The sequence below is a fragment of the Hydra vulgaris genome, chromosome 12, assembly GCF_038396675.1.
Source record: "Hydra vulgaris chromosome 12, alternate assembly HydraT2T_AEP".
Classification (NCBI taxonomy): Eukaryota; Metazoa; Cnidaria; class Hydrozoa; order Anthoathecata; family Hydridae; genus Hydra; species Hydra vulgaris.
Window position 1 is genome coordinate 22,424,239 of NC_088931.1, and position 22,766 is coordinate 22,447,004.

Here is a 22,766-nt window from a genome sequence, read left to right on the forward strand (position 1 = left end):
TTCAAAATTTGAAAATGCATCAAAAAAACTTAAACTTATTTAAAAAAAACTTTATTTTCAAAAAGAAAGAAAAATCTTAACAAAAGAGAAAATAAAATAAAAAAACTTGAGTTAAAATAGTTAATTAAGTTAAAATACAAAATATATATAACAGGGATTACCTTTTTCCAGATATTTTCAGAATTCCAGATATCCAAATAGTTTTCTGGAAATACAGGTTAAAAATATTTTTTTTGTCATCAAATAATTAAAACAGTAAAGGTATTGTTCATCCATTACTTTATGCTGTATTTTACTCAAGTGAGGCATTATTTGTATAAATAATTTTTTCTTATTTGTACGCGTATATTTATTATTATAGGGATTCCCAAGTGCAGAAACAAATTGGAGTAATTGCTCAGCTTTACGTGAATAAAAATTTGAGCAAAATTGCTAAAAATTTTATTCACATAAAGCTGAGCACTTACTTGAAAAGTGCTGAGTAAAAGCAATTATTTTGTTTATTCATCCGGCCTATGTGAAAAATGTATGTATATATTTGAATCATAAAATAAGTTTTGAGTTAATTAAAATTACCAAATCAATTTATTCATTGAGGCATTAACAAAAAAGCATTTATTTTTTTGATGTTATATTTCCGGTTGAGAGATAATACAAACTTTAAAATATTGTTGTAAAATATCTGGTTTGAATAATAAATGTACTGACCGCAAAGTTTTTTAAATGCTTTTTAAACAATTTTGCAATTAGATTAGGGTTTTCCCCTCGAAAAAGTATTTGCGTTTTAGTTCAACTGGAGGCTTTTGACAAAATAAAAGTTTTAATTAAATGAAGAATACCGCTTTTCTACTCTGTTTTATTTTTGTTTCCATTAAAATATTTTGTTTTCATTTACCGAGAAATCAAATTTATTTGCACTATTTTCTTACTAAATCCAAATAAAAAATAAAAATTGTTATTTTGGTTATAAGATTTTATCAGTAAAACTTGTATTATAATTTTTAAATTTACATATCTTATATCTTTAGTACTAATACTAGTTTTGTTTTTAAAATAAATCAAATATATGCTAGACTTTTAAAGTCTTATTTAACTTATTGAGATATTATAGATAGAGGTTAATTTTTTTATTTTTGTTTAGTTATTACTGTGAAATCGCCTAAGTTTGGTCACTTAAGCTTTGAACATCATTTATCATGCATAAATAATAAAAAATTCAATTTTTTTTTTCCTGAAACATACAGAAAATTATATTGATAATTGATATAAAAATAAAAAATGAAAAATAAAAACTAGTACTCATTATTTAATTTTAAATGAGAACATTTACTTAGACTGAACTTTCAATATCATATCATAAGTTCGGTTGCTACATAAATCCTAATAACGCATCAGAAACTTAACATCAAAAATAATGAAATATCAGATAATACCAGTGACCAAGTAGGGTGTCGTCCTGGGCTCAAAAAAAAGTCTTTTGGGGTGCCAAAGAAAAAAACAAGGTGCAGATGAAAAAAGCTTCTTCAGCAACAATGTGCGTTCCAGCTTCAAAGCAACAGGTATTTTTCTTTTGTGTTGGGAAAAAACAACTAATGAAAAAATAGCTATTGGATCAATTTTGTGCAAAGTACTCAAGCCTTACCAACACTGCCTATACCAGTTACCGTATTTCCAGAAGTTCCTTCAAGTATACAAAAGCATAGTAATTCAAGCACACAAACTTCTTTGAGCTCATTAAAACAAAGATCTCTTTTAACATGCTGCACAACTGCTTGTGAGCATTTAAAGACATCAATTTTAAATGCTTTACATGTTGGCATACCCAAAGCTTCTGTATCAGAGTCAAGTTATTATATATGTTACATTATGACTTCTGAAGAAGCTTTGATAAAACTTACAAATAAGCAAATAATGACACAAAATAAGAAAAATTTAAGCTAGAAAGGTTTTGCATGAAAAAACAAAATAAGAGGCTAATTCATGCCTTTATCCACAGCCTTCAAACCACGAGCCATCCAAGCTTTCTCGTGTAAATCCATAGATGACATAGATGTATTAACTTGAAAAAGAACTATATCGGTGCATTGCAATATCTATTATTGTTTTGTAATTAGCTCATATTCTATGGTTTAAATTTACTGATGCAAATGACTAGTAAGTTTTATTTTAAAACAGGTTAATTTTTAAATTATAAACAAATTCTTTATTTAAATAAAATACCATATCAATAAAAAACCATTATAAAAATTTGAAAATTTACTGATAAGTTTACAAGTAAAGTTACCTGTAAATTCATGCATTCGTAACACAATTTCAAAATTTCACTAATTTTCAAAAAAAAGTTAATATACAAAAATTGATATATTTTTTTTGCAATAATAATTAATTTGGTGATTCTTATCAATACTTATATTAAATTTGATCATTTATTTTAATTTGCTTATATTGGATTTTAATAGTATGCCTTTTTTTGAATTGTTGTTTTGCTAAAGAAATATTTCAGCAGGTTGCAAATAAACATTATTAATTTTTTTATAGATTCATATTTACAAAATAATGACAAATATTATTCGAGAAAAAAAAGTTTGTAAAATTTGAGTTTTGTATGCTTTTTTTATTTATTTTTTTTCTCAAATGACCGAAGTTACATGGTGACTAAATTTAGGTGATTTTGCAGTATATGTTTTATAAATGATTACATACAAAAGCATTGATCTACATAAGTTCATTGCAAAAGGGAAAACCCAAACATAGCGTTTATTACTTGAGTTAAAGTTATTTGAAAGTGATTTTTTGTTTGATGTCATTTATTAACTACAAAAGCGTTTATCACACCAGTATTTATTTTTAAAAAAATCAAAGATTTTTTTTAATAAATACTGGTGTGATAAACGCTTACCTTCGAGAAAAGGAAATAGCGTTAAAAATTATTTATTAAAAAGTTTTTTGTTAATGTTTTGATAAATACTTTGTTTTGGAATGTTTAAATAATAGGAAACTCATTTTTTAAGGATTATTTAAGATATGTAAACATTCAGCACTAAGAGATTACTTTAATTATTTTGACTATTTCATCTAAAAATCTAGTTTAATTTTAATTAAAATACCTTTCTTTTATATGTAAGAATGCCTGTTAAAAATTATCTTATCAAGCACATGAGATATTCTTAAATATACAAAAAGCGTTTTTATTCCCAGAATTCTCTGGAAATGACTTCAAAAATATTTCTGGATATTATTAGGAAAAAATTTTCAGGATATTATAAATATGACCAGAATAATCTATGATATATCTAGTTATGTGTTTTATTTATAAACACTATATATGTACATAGTTCATGTGTACATAGTTCATGTGTACCTAGTTTCATCAAATGTCCTATAACATTTGAATAAATTTGATTTTTATGAAGTTTTAAAACTTTTTCAGATAAAAACCAATCACAAAATTAACATAAAAAGTTCTTTAGATGTTAAAAATGCAGTCAAAAGTGTTCTTAAGGGCATGTCAATTCAAGGTGCAGCTAAAAAATATAATTTAACAAAATCTATAGTTGGTAGAGTTGTAAAAATCTACAGGAGGTAGAGCTGTACAGTAGGTAGAGTTGTAATAATGTTCTCTAAAGCTGCCAGAAAACTTTAACTACATTGCAAACATAGGAAATAGAAATATTTTTCATGCTTCTGATGAAAGTGCTAGAACATTTGCATATGTTTTTAAATATGTAGAACGGTTTAACTAAATTACAAACTAAGCAGTTACCTTACAAGTATAGTGTTGCATTGAATTCAAAAGATATACCATTCATGGCACCTAAGTAAAATAGCAGGAAAGCAATGGATAATTTTTTAATCGAAAATTATCACTATGAAAACCAGAAAAAGTCAGCTTTGCTTGTGCAACTGTTCAATTAAAATATAAATTCAAACCTGAATTTTTAATGTAGGTGAGACAGGGTTATTAACAGTTACAGACCCTCCAAAGATTATTTCATCTTGACATCTTCTTGTCATATGTTTCATCTTTTCAACTTGTGAAGCTAAGTAAGTTTGTTAATCTGTTACAGCAGTAAGAGGGCGATTGTCAGCTTTTGCGAATGCTATGGGTAATACAGTTCCACCTGTATTTATATTATATTAGTGGAGCACCTACAGGAAGCTTAAATTTATGTAACAAAAATTGTTGGATGACAAGTGAAATTTTTTTAGTTACAATAAAGCACTTTGTATCCCATACTCAGCCATCTGTGATCATCCAGTGCTGTTATATTTTATAGCTTAATAAGCTAATAATTAACTTATATTAATAGAATTTTATCCAAGCTTTTACACTATTTTTTTTAAAACTTAAAAATTCATATATTTTATTTTTAATGAAATTTATTGTAATTAATTTTGGTTTTTAAAATAAAAAATTGTTAGGTTTTTATGGATGTTATTTTTTATATTTCAAATAAACTCTCTTTAATAATATCATTTGAAGTTTTATAATTTCTAAATAAAGTATTTTGTACTTTGATATTGATATTATATGTATAGATTTAGTGTTAAGTACTTGATTTTCACCATGAGGCACTTAAAACTTTAATATTTTATAAAATATGCTTGATCTGATGTATTTATGGTTGTTTTTGCATACATTCAAAAAGGAACTAGCATTTTTTTTTTTTTAACTAATTTTGATCAAATTGTTTTTTGTAATATGTCATGTAGTTTATGTTGCTTCATACAATACTTTAAAAGTTACTTTAAAACATTAGAAACAATCACACTTTTGAACAAAAATTCATGTGATGAATATTTTCTGGATGAAACTATACAGGATGAAGTACATGAGGAGCATATATGACAGGAGACAAATGAGAAAGAAAGTGCAGCAGTTTGGGGAAAAAATCCAACCTTAGTTCTCCAAGAAGGGTGTAAACATACTAAGATTGAGGTAATGTGATGCGTTGTTCACACTTTGCAGTTAGTTAATTGTGATGCTTTAAAAGAAACATACACTACTCAACTTTTGGCAAAGCTCCAGTATGTTGTGAAGAAACTAAGAAAGTCATAATATAAGTCTAGCCACAGTTTATGTTAATGCTAGTTGTAGAATATTGTTATAAGAGAATCAGATATATGAGCAAAATGAGCCTTAAAAATAACTTATAAAAAAGATGCAGAAAATATAACATTAAGTCAAGAAATAAGAAAAACAGCTGAATCATCTTATGCACTTCATTCAGTTTTAGGTAAATCTAATTCTGATGAAGAATTGAGTTTGAAAAAGAGATAAAAAAGAAAAGCAAATGTAGAAAGGCATTTGAGTTTATATCAAGCAATCTTGATATAGCCACCAAAACTTGATATTTTATAAAATATTTTACTATTTTGATTTATTTCTTCTGGAGCCGCTCCGGCTCCAGAAGAAATAAATCAAAATAGTAAAATATTTCCATCCAGCTCCAGCTCCATTAATTTTTTTAGCTCCTTCTGGAGCCGGAGCTAAAAAAATTAATGGAGCTGGAGCCGATTTTTTGACTTTGACCCCAAAGCACTGGTTTTAGTACATCATAGTGTGAGAGTTAATGGTTATAAAACTATTTTCAAATTATAAATTAAAGAGCTTTATCAACTTTAAAAGATCATTTCACAAAAAACTTTTTCATTAAGGTTCACTTCTATTTATATTTTTGTTGACAATTCAGCTAATTGTCAACAAAATTATTAAGTATTAAACATTAACATATATAGTAGTATCTGCTATTTAGTATATATAGTATATAGTGTGTATATAATAGATACAAGGCTCAAAACAGCACTGGTTATTCTTTTAAACATTTTGTTTAAGAGAATAACCAGAATGTTTTGTATTATGGTGAACATAATGATTTTAGTTCAGTTAAAATAAAATTTGATTTTTTGATTTAATAATTCATTACCAGATTCTTAAAGATTTATTTTTGTATTGTGTCGCCAATAGAACTAAATTAGATGTTACCAGTTATTAAATTTATTATAATTTTTTTTTCGTTTAAAATGTTTCATAAAAAGTTTAAAATGTTTCATTTTTCTAAATTTAAAATTGATTTCATATTTTAACTATTTTTTATTTTTTTTTAAAGAGCTCTCAGGATGATATAAATAACTTTAGTAGGAGAATGTTACACGGGAAAGGATACAATAGATGGTTTGACAAATCTTTCAACTTCATTGTATGCAAAAATGGTCAAGTGAGTTGAGTACTTTGTTATTGCTCCTAAATATTGAAGCATTTTAGATGATCATCTTTAAATATTTTCTTAATTTCAGATTGGATTCAATGCTGAACATTCTTGGTTAGCTTTTATTTGTTTTTTGTGTTGTTTAAATTAATTTTTTTTTTATTGTGTTATTCAAAATTGTTTGTAAACTGTTAGTAAATTTAATATTAGACTTTTCTAAGGAGTTAGTAAATGAGCCCCTGAGATGCATAGTGGTATAAGTCACTCATATCTAGTTTTAAGATACAGAGGCATTTAGTAGACATCATATCATAAATCATCAAACTCTTTTAGAGGAAGTAAATAAAAATAGCATCATCATCGATACTATTAGACTTATACCACTCTGCCATGTAATAGAATAAACAAAATGCTAACCATTGGTGGCAATAACTCAAAGTGTTGAAAAAAGTGACTTATACCACTATGCATCTCATGGGCTCAAATGTTAACTTCTGAGTAATTGATTTATTAAAGGAAAGTTTTTTTTAAACAGCAATCTAAATGCAAACTTCGAGTAAATGGTTTGTTAAAGGAAATGTTTTTAAAGGAAAAAATTAAAATTTATTTTTTGACAAAGTTATTAAGACTTTACATTGTTTTTAATATAAGTGAGTAGTGCAAGCTGCATGAATGTTTAGGCTGTCTAATAATGAATTTCTATCATTCAGCTATATTTTTTAAAGGGCTGATGCTCCTATTATGGCTCATGTTTGGGAATGGGTTTTTATTGAAGATGTTGAGAAATTAGGGTTAGTTTTTAAATATTTTTTTAAAGTGATTATGTAATGTTTTAATGTTATGTTTACTGCTTTTTATATCTTATAATTAATGACAGATAATCTATGGAGGAACCCTCAATCTAATATTTGCAGTTTAATAAAATTATTATCTATACTTTTGTTTACAATAAACATTATTTGTTCTTAATTTGAAAACCTTAAACAAAACTTTATTTTTTCTTCATTATTGTTTTATTTTGATTCATACCTTATAAGTTATAATAAGAAGTAATGGTATAGTGAGAGTTTGGGAAACATATTACCATTGAGTTTTGTATGTAAAACTCACTTGTTGGCTAAGTAGCTTCAAGAAATGTAACCAAACATTTTTATGATGTTAATGTTCAACAGCATTATCAATATTGAATTAAAAATAATATCCCTTTCTATCTACATTTTTGCTAAATTGTAGCTAATGAAATTTAGTTAATGATCTTCATTTTCAAATGTGAAACACAGTTTTTTATTGTTAATTTTACTTTGATCTAAATTTAATTGTAATTTAATGTTAATTAAACTTATTTTAACTTTATGCTAATTTTACTTTGATCTATCAAGTTCAAAATGTTTGACTGAATACTTTTTAATTAAGTTCAGTAAATAGAAATAGTAGTAAATGAAAGTTTTTCTAAGATGCATCAACTCTTTTGAAAACAATTTTCTTCACAGTTTTTTATATATAAGAGTTTATGCTGTAAATATCTTTTCTTGTCTTATTGATAAATTGTATGATCTCTAATCATTCTGAAGGAGAACAGTTGTAATGTGCATTCATTAGATTGCTATTGCGCCTATTGCAGTAAATGTACTTAAATCACTGCAACTAAAACAATTGTTTTTTAATCAACATTTGCATTGCGTTTTTTGCTTTCTTTTATCAGTTTAAAATTTTATTTTTGCTTAATACTAAAATTATTGAAACTGCTAGTTCTCATAAAAGATATAAACTATGTTAGAACATTAACTTGGTAAAATTATTAAATGGCATTTCTCAGTCTTTTAAGTTATTATTACTTGTCTTAGTTATTAATTATTATACCTGTCTTAAGTTATTATTACCTGTCTTAAAAACATTATTACTATGACTAGTTGTTTATTATACTCGGTTTTATTTCAGTTTTTACTAAAGCTACTAAAGCAATAAACGAAGCTTTAGATGTATGCTATATTGTGTTGTATTCTATTTAGATGTATGCTATATTGTGTTTAGATGTATGCTATATTGTGTTTAGATGTATGCTATATTGTGTTGTTACATAAATTATACAATATAATTTTGTTACAAAAAGCCGTACTGAAGTTATTAGAGCACTTGCTTCAGTATTGAGAGGTCTGTGGTTAAATGCCAGCTCTGGCCATATTTGTAACATTTGTAAGGAGTTAAATGCTTGGCCATGGTGTCCAGACTTTAAGCATTTCTTAGAGCACCTCAATGAGCAGATTTTTAAAAAGTTAAATGATTACATTGTTTTAATAATATGTTGTACTAAACATTAAAAGCACTTTTGTTTTACAAAAGCAGTTTTGTTTTACAAACAAAGCAATTTTTTTTTCATTTAAATTTATAATTGGGTGTTTAAGTTGTTCAAATTTGTGTTTTTATTCTATGCATTGAATTGAAATATTGTGTTTAAAATATTAAATTAAAATGTTGGTTTTAATCTTTAATAAAAATGGGACTTTAGAGAAAAAAGACAAGAAGAGTTGGGGTATTTAAATGTTATAACAAATAACTGAAGTTTTTAAACATAGTTTTAATATATAATAATAGTTATATATATATATATATATATATATATATATATATATATATATATATATATATATATATATATATATATATATATATATATATATATATATATATAGATTGTAATTGTATTTAACAAACAAAAAATTGAAAAAATAAATTCCTAGCATTAATGCTTTGTTCACAATTTTTTGCATTAAAATACATTTTTACAAAAATATAAATACCAATATTACACATAACTAAAAATACTAATAAGCCAATGCAATCATGCTGTAAAATAGCTGCAGAAAGAAAATATATTTATTAATTTAAATATAATACTTTAGTTGTAAATTATTGAAAATAGCCTTGAAAATCAAAAGGTTTTATTGGCTAATAGTTGTTTTTAATTTATATTTTTTGTATTTGTATTTTTCATGTTATTAAAATTTTTGTAAAATTTCATGATATTATACTGAAAAATGTTTAAAAGATTAAGTGTAAATATTTTATGGGTGTGGTAATTAATAACCCTTTCTGAAATAGTAAAATACCAATCAGGATTTATTCACTGTTTATTACGTGTTTATTTATTTATTAAAAATGCAATAAATTTAAAAAGTTTTTTTTTTTTTTAAGATATGATAAAGATGGTAATTGTCATGGAACTCCAAAATTCAATTGGCCGCTTTCAACAAAGTTGCAATGGGAAATCCCTGAAGAAGTATTGCTTCATTTTGTCAAATTTTATTTTTCTAGATTTTGATTTTATTTGTTTAAAATGATTTTATTTTTTCCAGTGCATATCTGTCATTAACTCTTCTTTTGTAAAAGTCCAAAAGGAAATCAATGATGTAGAACTTTTTACGCTGATTCATACACAGTTTGGTAATTGTTTTATTAAAAAATATATTAAAATATTTTTTTCTTTTTCTTTTTTTTTTTTTTTGCTAACATCTTTAAATCATACCATCAGTGTAAACAGATCTCAGATTAATGCAGTGATTAATAATTTGAAGTAGACCAAGTCGCTCTGTAATATCGGTCTCACTGATTGCTAATCTTCTTGGTTTATTTTGATAATATAGTATGTTTTTTAAGTCTTCAACTTCATAAATAGTATTACTAGATATTATTTCATTTCTGTTATTCATAATTTCTTCATAACTTTCATTTTGACCGTCTACCATATCTATCTGATCTGGTTTTTTTGAACGAACAACAAAACTCCATCCTGCTTTCCAAAGTCTTTTCTTTAAGTTTTCTTTTGATTGTTTCAATTTTTTTCTCTTGCTTAAAACTTTTACTTTAAACATATCATCAGTAATTTTTTTTTCTATTCATTTAAACTTTTTTTTCAAATGTGAAATATATGTTTTTTTATAAATACAACTTTTTGATTAAACTTTTTTTTTTTTATACTTCATTATGGAGCAATGTTTCTATTTTTAAACCCATATAAATGGTTTTTTATCAATGTTGAATGATGCTAAAACACTCAGCTAAGAATTTTATATAAATAATTTAGTTATGTTTAATTATTGATCTTTGATTAATAAAAACTTTTTTAAACTTGATTTGTTATTTATATTAACAATAAAAAAAAAGTAAATTAAACCTGATTTATTTTGTAGAAATGATTGGTTTGAATTGATTTACATTAATTTTTATCCAAGATGAATTAATAAAAAGAGTTTAAAAAATAAAATTATTTATAATTTTATAGCTATTTTTATAATTATGTGATATAATTATTAATTGAAAGCAAAAAAACAAATTTTGTTTGCTTTCTATACTACTTGGTTTTTAAAAAAGTTTAAACATCTAATAAATTTCAAGACAATAGTAGATTCTGTGTTGATTGGAAAAACCACTCTGGATTCTGTGGTTATTAAAAAGATCATAGTAGATTTTGTGTTGAATAGAAAGATGATTGTAGATTCTGTGGTGATTAAAAAGACTATAGTAGATTTTTTGTTGATTAGAAAGACCATAGTAGATTCTGTGTCGATTTGAAAGACCATTGTAGATTCTTTGGTGATTTACAAGACCATAGTTTGAATGGTCCAATAATCCTACTGCAAATTATTTTTACGAGTTAGGTTTAAAATTCTTTCTAAAATATCATACATCAAATAACAGGTTTGAAGTTTTATTATTCATTTTAATAATTTTAGAATGAAAATAAGCAAAGCAACCACTTTTTAAAACAATACACTTTAAATATAAATAATTGAATTTGATTTGGTAAATGAAATAAAGTTTTTTTAAATAGTTCAGGTAATTTTACAAATAATGATTTAAGTGGTGATATTGCTCAACTTTCAGTTCATGATTATGTTTTACTGTAATAATTTACTTAAGTTTTAATTTTTAGGAAAAGGCGAGATAAAAAAATGCAAAGTGAGGTAGATATCTTTATATTATTTTTTAAAAACTTTTATTAAAATTTTTGTTCATTTAAAATTATTCAAGCTAAATTTTATTTTTATAGTCCAGATGCTTTTTGCCAAGTTGCTTTTCAATTAGCTTATTACAAGGTAACTATCATGAATATTTCCCCATTTATTAAATTTTTCGATTTTTAATTAATTGCATTTTGAATAATGCTTACAACAATATAAATATTATAAATATGTATATTTTCATATTTATATTTATGTTTTTTATTATAATAAATTTTTTGATTTAAATAGTGTTGGATATTTTTAAAGACTTTAAATTTAACAAATAAAAAAAGTATTAAAACAGGGCGTAAAAAGATGCAGTAAAACAGGGCAGAATCAAATAGAACATATAATTGGAAATAAAATTAGCAATCAGTAAACTTAAAGCATGAATAACATTTTATGTCGTTAAAGAATCTTTTTTTTAAATTAAATTTGTTATTTCCGGTATTAATGAGTTAAAAACAGAAACAACTATGATGTTGAATGAAATACACCAATTGTTAACTTAGAGTTCTTATTAGTTATGTCAAAACTGACCAATAAGTCTCTATAAATTTTTTGTATAAATTTAAATCGATTATCACTAAATCTATTTTAATATAAAATGTTCCTCAAAAAAACTTGCATGCAAATAAAAAAATGAAATCATACACCAAAGAGCAAGTTACACTTGAAGTGATTAAAGTGCAAAACATCAAGTTTCAACTCAACAAAGCTTTTTTTTAAATCAAGGTCATTTTTTTAAATCAACTTGTTTCAAAGCTGCTAAAGTCATTTAGGTTACTAGTAGCAACTCAACTCAAATTATCGGATTGGGGCTTTGGTAGAAATTGGTGTCATCACACTAGTTACCAATTATTTGCAACACCAAGTGTTAACAAAATAATTTCATTTGTTGAATTTTGATGATATTAGTTTCTCTGGTGTTTAAATGAAGCTACACATAGTCTGCAGGTGTGGTGCTAAACGACTATTGGTTGGCAACAATAAAAAAATAAATTGAAAATTCCATCATGCTGCTGGTGAAAAATGTCTGTGCAAAAGTTGGTTCTTAAGTGGTTAATGTGTAATATGCATGGTCTTTTTTTTTAAGTTGAATTCACCTCGTCAAAGCTCCGATAATTTTTAATTAAGTTTTTTTTAATTATCCATTCAGTTGTAAATTTCATTCTTCTGAAATGTAAAGATAGAATTAAAGTTTTTTTTAAAAAAACAAAGTTTCTTAAAAGCTGGAAAAAAATTGTTAGATGTGTATATATCTTTTTCCTGTAAAAATTAAATTAAATCGCTATTTATATTGTTTTTATGTTTTGTATTGATTTTTGTTATATATATATAACATATATATATATATATATATATATATATATATATATATATATATATATATATGTTATATATATATATATATATATATATATATATATATATATATATATATATATATATATATATATATATATATATAGATATATATATAAAGATGTTTATGCCATATCAAATAAAATACTGATTAAATAACTTAATTATTTTAGAGTATGAAAAAAGTTTGTTTAACATATGAATCAGCAATGGCAAGACTTTTTAGGTATTACCCTTTTATGGATCTCTATCTTCTTCTAATACCTTTGAATACCTATCTGTTCCATCTTCCATTAAGTTTGACATTATTCTTAATAAATTAATTTTTACATTCCTAATAAATTAAGAGTAATAAATTATATGGTAATTATTTTATGTACAACAGCATATTTTTGTTTTAAGTTTTTTGAAACATTCTTTTTACCTAAATTTGCTAATTGAAAATTGAGTGGCGATAATGGTAATGATGATCATAATGAAAACAGCAACATTAAAAAAAAAAGTTATAATTACTTTATTAAATTTTTAGGGATGGAAGAACAGAGACTGTTAGATCATGTTCCATGGCATCAACAAATTTTGTTAAGGCAGCAGTTGATCCTACCATTTCAGTAATATCTTTTTTTTATATATATAATTTTAAATAATTTCTTTTGTTTATTTCTTTTCACTTTATTAATTTTTATTTTATAAATGATTATAACAAAAAAAAATTATATAAAAAAAAAGTAAACTATTTATTTACTTTAAACTTTTTTTAAATTGAATTTATTAAACTTTTGTTAAATTCAAATCAAAATTTAGAGAGAAGTTAAACGTGATCTGTTAATTAAAGCTTGTAATTACCATACCCAAACAACAATTGATGCAATGACTGGTAAAGGTAAGTTGTGCAAAAAGTTTAGCCATGATTTTTTGTTTAATAAATTCTTGATATTAAAATTTTGTCTTAAAATTACTAATATAATTATAACATTACTAGGTGTGGATCGTCATTTGTTTGCACTTTATGTTGTATCTCAGTATCTGCAACTAGATGTGCCTTTTTTAAAAACAGTTAGTTTTTTGTTTTTTTTTAAGTTTTAGATGTTTTCTTTCTTTATTTTTTTTTACCCGGGTTGAATACATTACACAAATATTTAAATTTTAAATTTTATGTAAATATTTAAATTTTGTTTTTAAGGTACTTAGTGAAAAGTGGCTTCTTTCAACCAGTCAGGTATTTTGTCTAAACTTATTTAAACTATTCAATTTACTTTTTAAATCAGCATATTTTAAAAAAATAAGTTTTTATTAACAGACTGCAGTTAATCAAACAATGCGCTTGGACATTGAGAATAAACCTGAGCATGCTTGTGCAGGAGGAGGATTTGGTCCAGTATGTATTTTTTTTTAAGTTAGTAATAAAACATTGTAATTTCAACTTGTAAATTGCACATAGCATTTCAACTTATAAATAGAACACGGCATTTCAAGCAATGAGCTATGCAGTTGACTCTGTTTTGCTTATTAACCTAAAGTTGTAACTCAGACTATAACTTGTAGAGGGATCGAAATCAGTTATTTAAAATAATTTGATACCAGCAGCTTCTAGGAACATCTTGAATAAGTTTTATTGTCTTACAAATACTAAGTAACATTTTTGGATTCTTTGTAGTATTTTGTTTTAAAGAAGATTTTTTTTTGAAAGGTACAATTTGCTTATGAATGCCTAACATAGTTGATTTAATAAGGGTGGTTCTTTTTTTTCTTTCTCAATATTTTAACAGATTTTTTTATGTCTTTCTGTAAAATGTACTGGTTTGACTGGTTTGGTTTAGAGGCAAGTGTTTTTGCAGGATTTTTATTCGTTCCATAAAAATCTGGTACATTCACAATCTACTAGAGCGACTTGTTTTTTCCTTCCAAATAAATTGCCTTCTTTTGAACTGTTCTGTATAAGCAACTTATTTTTTTAAAGCTAAATATTTAAGTTAAGTTAAGGCTAATTCCGAAGTAAAATCAGCTGTTCACAACAACATAACCTCAAATTATAAAAAGTTCTGTTGTTGATTAATAAATTAATCAACTCAACCTCAAGGTTGTAAAAAATTCTGTTTTTGGTATATGTTTGTGTTTTGTGCTGTCAGTATTGAAGTGAATTTCTCTTAAATAGAACAGTTACTCGAATTCTGTTAGTTCCTGTTAGATAATTAATTAATATTTTTGTGCTTTAAATTCAACCATAAAATTTGAATCAGAGGAAAAAAAGACATTCAACATTGTTAAACAATCAAACTATCCATTTTAAAGGACATTGAAAATGGTGAGAAAACAAAGGACATTTGTAACGAAGTTGCTAAATTTGCTATAAGTAGAGTAAAAGAAAATAAAGAAAATTTCAAAGAATATGCAACCAAAGTATGTGAATCAGAGTAAGATTAAGCTAATGAAGTCTATAAAATATAGTGAAATCGACATTTCAGTGTTTTCTTGGTTCTTGGAGCGGCGACCATTAAACGATTTAGTTCCAAATGAAATGATAATATTAAAACCACTCGAAGTAAATAGATTAAATAATGGACTTGAAAATTTTTTGCAAGTAATGGATGGTTAATAAAATTTAAAAAATGCCACGGTTTACAGATTTTGTCTGTTTGTGGAGAGAGTATGTCTTGCAATGTGGAGCTAGCTAATTCATTTAAAAATAAATTTTAAAATTATATTGCTGAAAATGGCTTTGTGCTTAAACAAATATGTAATTGCGACAAAACTGTTCTCGTCTATAAAATCTTGCCCAATAAAACTAATGTTACTTATTTTGAAAAATCCGCTGCTGGAAGAAACGCAATGAAGGAATGAGTAACATCTATGCCATGCATAAACGCTACAGGTATGCATAAGTTAGATTTGATGATGAAAAGAAAATCAAAATCTCCTTATTGCTTCAAAAATATGAATTTGCCAGTATATTACAAATCATCCAAAAATGCTTTGGAAACATTTTTAATGACTGGTATAATGATATATTCATACCTTCAGTAACTCGACACTTGAAAGCTAAAAATCTTCTTGTAAAAGCCCTTCTCTTAGTAGATAGTGCAACTTGCCATGGCTCTGAGAATAATTTTACTGATAACCTGAATTTTGAAGTTATGTTTTTTCCCTCTAATAACACATAATAATTACAACCACTAGATCAAAATATGATAAAATTATTAAAACAACGCTATCGCAAACATCTACTCGGATGTCTTGCAGTCTTAGGTGCAGAAGATGGAATAGTTTCAGCACTGAAAAATATAAATTTGAAAGATGTTATTTATTTAGTGGTGCAGGCATGATATGAAATCTAAATTCATTTAAACATCTTTTTTCATCAAGTGATGAAATTCAATACAACATTCCTTCCGATAACTTTTTAGAAGATGATATGGCAAGATTGTATAATTCGATATTTAATTATTTTAATTTAGCAGGTACTGGAATTATGGAGGTGGGAAGTGGAACAAGCAAAGCAAATCATCTATTTAACCTTGAAGAAAATCCTGAAGTAGAAAGTGAAACTACTCCTGTTGAAGAAAATGAAAAAGTGTTGGATGACTCCAATAAAAGCATCAATGGTGTTATAAATTCTTTTAATTTAGTGATAGAATGCGCAAAAGAAAATGACTTACCCTGCAATGAGGTTCTTTTGTTACTAAAAATAAGATAAATAGCTATCATGAACAAATATATGTAATTGTTTTTGTTTCGGCCATTAATTGCTGTACTAAACCAAAGATTTATTAAAACTTGATTGTTTCATTTTTTATTTTATTTTTTAATAAAATTATTAACTACGCTTATATGATAATAATAATAATAATAATAATAATAATAATAATAATAATAATAATAATAATACAGGGTTCATGGCACTCAGGGAAAACCTGGAAAAAAAGGGAAAAGTTTTTAAAATTTAGAAAATCAGGGAATACCTGGAAAAATCAGGGAATTTTTCTTGAAAATCTTTAAAACCAGGGAAAACTCAGGCAATATTTTTTATTTTAATATTTAGATTGAAGTTACTTTGCAGTATCCAGTTTTTGAATCTTTTTTAATATTGAAAGTTGCTCACTACAGTGGTTTTATAACATTTATATTATATAGTTGCTATATGCTTAGATAAATGGATTACTATAGTAACTAAATGTTTTGGGAACAAGGATTTAGTTGCGAAAGTAATATATTCTTCAGCATAAACAGGGGAAAATATATACTTTCCACCGCACGAACTCAGGGAAAAAATACTTAAAAATATAGGATAATCAGGGAATTATCAGGGAAAACTCAGGGAAAATGGATTTTCAAAACTGCCATGAACCCTGTAATAATAACAAAATATTTTCTTTTGCAAAATAAAACGGAATTTTTTTTATTCTACACAGTTTAGTAAAAGAGCTAAGTAGAAGTATTTTAATCTTTTACTTAACTGTAAGTTTAGTTTGTAAAAGAAATAAGTAGAAATAAAGGTAAATATTTTTAAACTGCTTTTTTCCCAATAAGACACTTTTTTTATTGAAATTGGTTCAAATGAGTTGCTTATATAGAGCGTTCACTGTAATATAAAGAGTAAATAATGCAGTTATAACATTTCCTGAGCTTAACTTGAAGAGTTTTTAGAACTATTCTTTATATTAGATTTATGGGAATAAAATTATAGATAGTAAAAAGTTTAATTCTATTCAAGTTATGTTAAGAAAAAAATGTTTTCTTTGCCTTGAAGTGACTTTTTACCAAAAAATCTATATTTTAGAATATGTGTAAAAGTAGTACATTGTAACCTAATGAAAACAATAAAATGCGTAATCAACATAATTTTTTTGCATGCGCATCTTTCTCAAATAACTATTTAAATTTTTTAAAATCCCATTTTTTGTAGTTAAGAAACAGGCAATCAAGATGTAAATTAGAATGTGAAAGAGTCATTTAAAATTTTTACGCAAGGAGTAGATGTCAAATGCAAAAAAAGATAAAAGGAAAAACAATGCAAAGTTAATACTATTTTTAAAAGATAGCTGTTATCTTTCCTTTACTGATACGTTGCCATTTGGCTACATTGTAACATATAGGTTTGATTTTAGCTATATTAATTAAAAGGTTTTCGCTAATAATTTTGTTTCTCTTTATTTTAAAGGTGGCTGAAAATGGGTACGGCATTTCATATATTATTTGCGGTGAAAATCTTATTTCATTCCATGTATCATGTAAGAAATCCTGCCCGGATACTGTAAGTTATTAATTCATTTTTAATTCTTAAAAAGTTTTAGTTGTATTAAAAAATTTGCATTTAAAAAGTTAGAGTTGTATTAAAATATTTTCTAAATTTTAAAAAGTTTGTCGTGGTTGTTTCAAATAGATTTTTTCTCTTTTCCACAGAATTCTGAGATGTTTGCAAAATTGATATCTGAAAGCATGCTTGAAATGTTACACTATATATTAGACGATAAAGCAAAGCATTAGTTTATTAACGCCATTTTATTTGAATACTATTTATACGACGTAGTATATTCAAACGTATTTATTTGATTATGTTAGTTTAAATAGATTTTTAGAATTTTTCTGGTAGAATTTTCGAAATTTTATTATAGATTTCAGTGGATTTTTTATTTATTCAATGTTCCAAATACCTATAGCATTATTTCTTATCATAATGTATTTCGATTTTTATTTTCCGCAACTTAATTATTTTGTGTTAACATTTACCTTAACATCTGATTTTATTTTAAATTGATTCATACTTTTTTGTTGTTGTTTTTTGTTTGTATTCAGTTTCAACTCTTTCTTTATGGTTTTACTTTGTTTCTCTTGTTTTCTCCGCAATTTATATTGAGTGTTATCATGTTTCTACTTTCATTGTTGTGTATCCAAGTTATGTATTTATACTTTTAGAGTGTATAGTGGTATAACTTTCTTTTACTGTGTATATATTAAATGAAGCTTTTTTATTGTTTTATTATTTTATTTGAATATTAATACGTTATGTAGTTTTTAAATTTGTTTATACATACATCCATATATATATATATATGTGTGTGTGTGTGTGTTTATTTATAACCAAGCCAGGGTAAGGCATAAGCCAACTAAGCCATTGCTTAAATCCGAGGAGGGGTCCCAAACCGATGAAGTTTAACAAACATAAACATGGGAAAAAACTGAAGTTCAACCTTTTGATTTACAATCATTCGAATAAAAGTTTATATTTGCTTTCATAGTAAATAACAGCCCGGGTAAAATATAGAAAATTTATTAGATCTGTACATCATATCTATCATTATTATAAAAAAAATTTAACATATTATGCTTCCTTTTTAATCTACCGTTTAACAGCTTCAACGTAACGAACAGCAATTTTAAAAAAATTTCCACAAAGTGTTGTATTAAGAACACCGTTTCTTTGGTCGATGTGATAACCCGATCTGGTAAAATTTACTCGAGATTATTTATAGAAAAACTAAAAGCTGTTTTTGCTATTAATCTTTTTATTTGAATTGCTTGCGTCGATTGGTTGAATTTTATGGTAACAATAGAAGCTGAGTCAAATTAAAGAAAGAAATCAGACGGCAGGAGAATATTTTTAAAAAAAATTAGAGGGAATCATACTTAATTGGTTTAATCGCTCTCTAGTACAAATAGATGTGTACATTCTGTAGTACAGTTGACTGGAATTAGTAAAATATCCAAAAAATAAGTTATTATTTTGCAGTAATAATAGCAATGCATTGCATTATGCTGAAATTAATACTTCAAATAAATTCTTGGTATGTGTTTATTATCACAGACATTTTGTTTTAGTGTCGTATGCATTACTACGTACGTCTCTTACACTGGAAGCATTTTTTTTTTTTTTTTTTTGATAAAGATTAGTTTTGTAGTTGGTGTTGGCTTTTGAGTGCTGAGTCATTGGCGCTTTTAATAAACGTAGAGGACGCATTTCTCGTCATCTCTCACAGTGTTATAAAACAGGTACTAACCTTTACTTATTTGACTCGGGAAAACCCTTTTCAAAAGTATCAAAATCAGATAACAAACCTTTCACATGGAGAAATACTGCATAGAACTTGGGTGTTACAGACACATTTTGCAATGCCAGATAAGATACTATATGCTTCAATGATTTGGATCGGGTAGTTTGTATCAAAGTTGCATCCAAAACAGCCAGACACTACCACATTGAATTTTCGAAAAGTATCAGTGGATGGGATGGCTGCATAGCATGAGTGTTTCTCGGCAATTGATTGAGGAATTTCAATATTGTGTAGCAGCTTTTTGGGCTCATTTCCTGCAAAATATCCACCATGGTAAGGTTGTTGTTTAATGCGTAATGCATCAGTCCATAGAGTTGCTTGAGGAAAAATTTGAAGTAGTGCAGCAAAAAGATGATTCAAAACTCAGCAAATGCAATTTCATGGGAGTTTTTCTATTTCAAAACCAAAGTGTCTCCGGCTAGTTTAAATATTGGAGAATGAACAACATTTTTGTTAAAGTTTTTTGATATTGAAACCAGCTTACTTGAAGAGTGAGACATTTTTTTATAGAGATTCATAAGTCCTCAATTTGTCTTGATTTACAAGTTCCTTTGAACCAGATTCAGGGATGTACACTTGAGTGTGGTTGAAGTCCAAAAATAGCATTTGCAAGTTTTAGATCACAGAACAAGTTCCTGGTCAAAGTAATCAACTCAAATACTTGTGAAACGATAGTATAGGTTACTCAGCTTCAATTCAATTATTATAACGAGAGCAATAATAAGTTATCGTTTGACGCCAGTATCCTTAAAAACCTTGCTTAAGCAGTTGAGTTTTGCTGGGGAAACGCTAGGTTTATGATTTAATTTAATAATTCCCAGTCTAACTTTCAAGAACTCACTTCCTCCATCAATTCCAATCTTTGCAATATGATTTTTTGACGTACTTCTCACGGCTATAATTTTATTTCATAGCTCATGGAATTCTTTGCAATGTATGACAGTCCTCACACATCCAGCATGTTCTTTGATGAACTTGTGAAAAAATGTGCAATCTGCTTGCTGAATTCATAAAATTTTATAGTGTAATTTTTCTCAACAATCTGTTGTGAGGTTGGCTGATTAATAGTAGCTACTAACCTTTAGATACGATTGTTTGAAAACCCTGTGTTTGTTTGAACTTGAGCAAGGTCTTTTACACTTATTGATGCATGGCTATGCTATTACATAAGCATGGAATAGATGTTAATTTTAAAACCTCTCTTTTTATTGCAAAATTTAATAAAATCAAATCTTTTAAAAGAGCTATTACAACACTATTTTGCATGTAAGATATGTCAAATAAAGTGATTTTAAATGACATCGTATTTTAAGTACTTTTTTTAGTTAAAATTATATAGTCGAATACTTTTGCGGTCCAATACGGTCAAGTAATTTGAGACTTGAATTACATTTTTCAATATGAATATTATCAACATAAACTTGGTTTATATTGTCCGCCTGGTCTCTAACAATGATTTTTACAAGTTAAATGATATATCCAATTTTATGTGGCGAAAACATTATATGTATTCTATTCTAAATGATGATGTAATAATTGGGTCTCAGCAAATCTAGATAAGTGTTACAAACTTGTTTTAATACTTTTACATCTTAAAATACCTATTTATAAGATTTTGTAAATAAAGTTCATATTGTTATATACTTAAAACATGAAAAAATATTGATATTTATTCATATATAATACAAGAAAAACTAAACTTAGCTAAACCTAATATTTTGGATGCAGTTGTAAATTGCATAAACTTAACTGCAAATAATAGCCTGTATAATTTTTAAAGCATCTTTGACAAAGAGATATATGCAAAAAAAATTTGTTTTGAAGAGAATATCAAACAATGGCTACAAAATGAACCAATACCAGTTCAATTCAGAATTCATAATAAGAAAATTCTACTAACTGCTTCCATTGATAAAGTCTATCTTATCCAACTGTAATATCTGGCAGACTTCAGGTGAATTTTGATGCTTTAAGTAGTAAAACATAGAAAAGACGATTGACGTCATTAGTTGCATCATATTTATCTTAAGAACTATTGTTTGCATCAGGGTGTAGTTTGCGCCAAGATGGTTGAGAAAAAGCAGCTAAAGCTGTTTTACAATTATCAGAATATATGAATTTTGGTTCAAAAAATAATTTAAAAAAAAAACCTCCTTGTGTATATAATAATATAAAAGTTCAAAACTTTTATATTATTATATACACAAAGAGGTTTAAACTTTATATTTTACATGATCTAAAGCTTAAACTTTTTTGTGTAATATAATCTTTATTTTATATTTCATGACTACTAAATAATCCTTTTTATATGGATTATGTAGTAGTTGAAACTGCATAAAAATACTTAAAATTAATAATTGGGAATGTGTTAAATTTTTTAAATGCATAAAATAACTTTTAATCAGACAGCCATATTAATATTAGTCTAGTTTACAACATTAATGTTTTAAGAAAATTTACTTAAGCTAGTAACCATGCAAAATGAACCGTTTCCAGGCATTTCAGGTGTCACTATCAACCAAATAAAAAATTCATAGTACCACTACAATAATTGTAGTGAAATTTTAGTATAAAAATACTCAATATGGTTATTATAGGAGTAATCCAATAAAATTATTACTTTTTTCAGTTTATATTTGTTAAGGTTAATATGTGGTCGCTAAGCAATTTAGGTACCCATAGCAACCAAAAGTAAAACTAATATCACCATTGAAACCGCAATCCTAAAATTAGTAAACAGTGCAAAAATGGTTTTTAAATCTTTTTTATAATACGAGTTATTAGTTTTGTCAAGTAAAAGTGAATTCTGGCCCACTTGTCAAGAAATAAATAAAATAAAATAAAAAACGATCAAATTGGTATTTTTTTTTAATTACTTAGTGTCTAAATTTCTATTCATAATATTAAATTATGTCATTATATATTAAAAACTTATCTTGGCTTTCTAACACAAAATACATTGAATCAAAAGTTAATAAAACTATTGGTATAATGTATAGAATTAGTCCTTTAATTAATACTCAAAGTCTTAACTTAATATACTTCACCCTAATTCATAGCTATATTAATTATGGTAACATTGTGTGGGTAAGCACACAATCTCTAAACTTAAAAGGATATTTCGTGTACTAAAGCATGCTTGC

At 25.8% G+C, this 22,766-nt stretch overlaps 1 protein-coding gene across 1 annotated transcript in view; it reads left to right on the plus strand.

The window, feature by feature from the left end:
- Nucleotides 1–18,573, plus strand: part of LOC100212546 (carnitine O-palmitoyltransferase 1, liver isoform) — an 81,394-nt gene extending 62,821 nt beyond the window's left edge. The window contains exons 14-28 of the mRNA XM_065812564.1: nucleotides 6,111–6,218; nucleotides 6,298–6,323; nucleotides 6,935–7,000; nucleotides 9,402–9,486; nucleotides 9,563–9,650; nucleotides 11,140–11,170; nucleotides 11,257–11,302; nucleotides 12,748–12,800; nucleotides 13,104–13,185; nucleotides 13,379–13,457; nucleotides 13,557–13,630; nucleotides 13,758–13,793; nucleotides 13,875–13,952; nucleotides 17,733–17,825; nucleotides 17,975–18,573. Of these exons, the coding sequence (XP_065668636.1) occupies nucleotides 6,111–6,218; nucleotides 6,298–6,323; nucleotides 6,935–7,000; nucleotides 9,402–9,486; nucleotides 9,563–9,650; nucleotides 11,140–11,170; nucleotides 11,257–11,302; nucleotides 12,748–12,800; nucleotides 13,104–13,185; nucleotides 13,379–13,457; nucleotides 13,557–13,630; nucleotides 13,758–13,793; nucleotides 13,875–13,952; nucleotides 17,733–17,825; nucleotides 17,975–18,058 (1,029 nt within the window). The 3' untranslated portion in view covers nucleotides 18,059–18,573. The remainder of the gene's footprint in view (nucleotides 1–6,110; nucleotides 6,219–6,297; nucleotides 6,324–6,934; nucleotides 7,001–9,401; nucleotides 9,487–9,562; nucleotides 9,651–11,139; nucleotides 11,171–11,256; nucleotides 11,303–12,747; nucleotides 12,801–13,103; nucleotides 13,186–13,378; nucleotides 13,458–13,556; nucleotides 13,631–13,757; nucleotides 13,794–13,874; nucleotides 13,953–17,732; nucleotides 17,826–17,974) is intronic.
- Nucleotides 18,574–22,766: the final 4,193 nt, after the last annotated feature.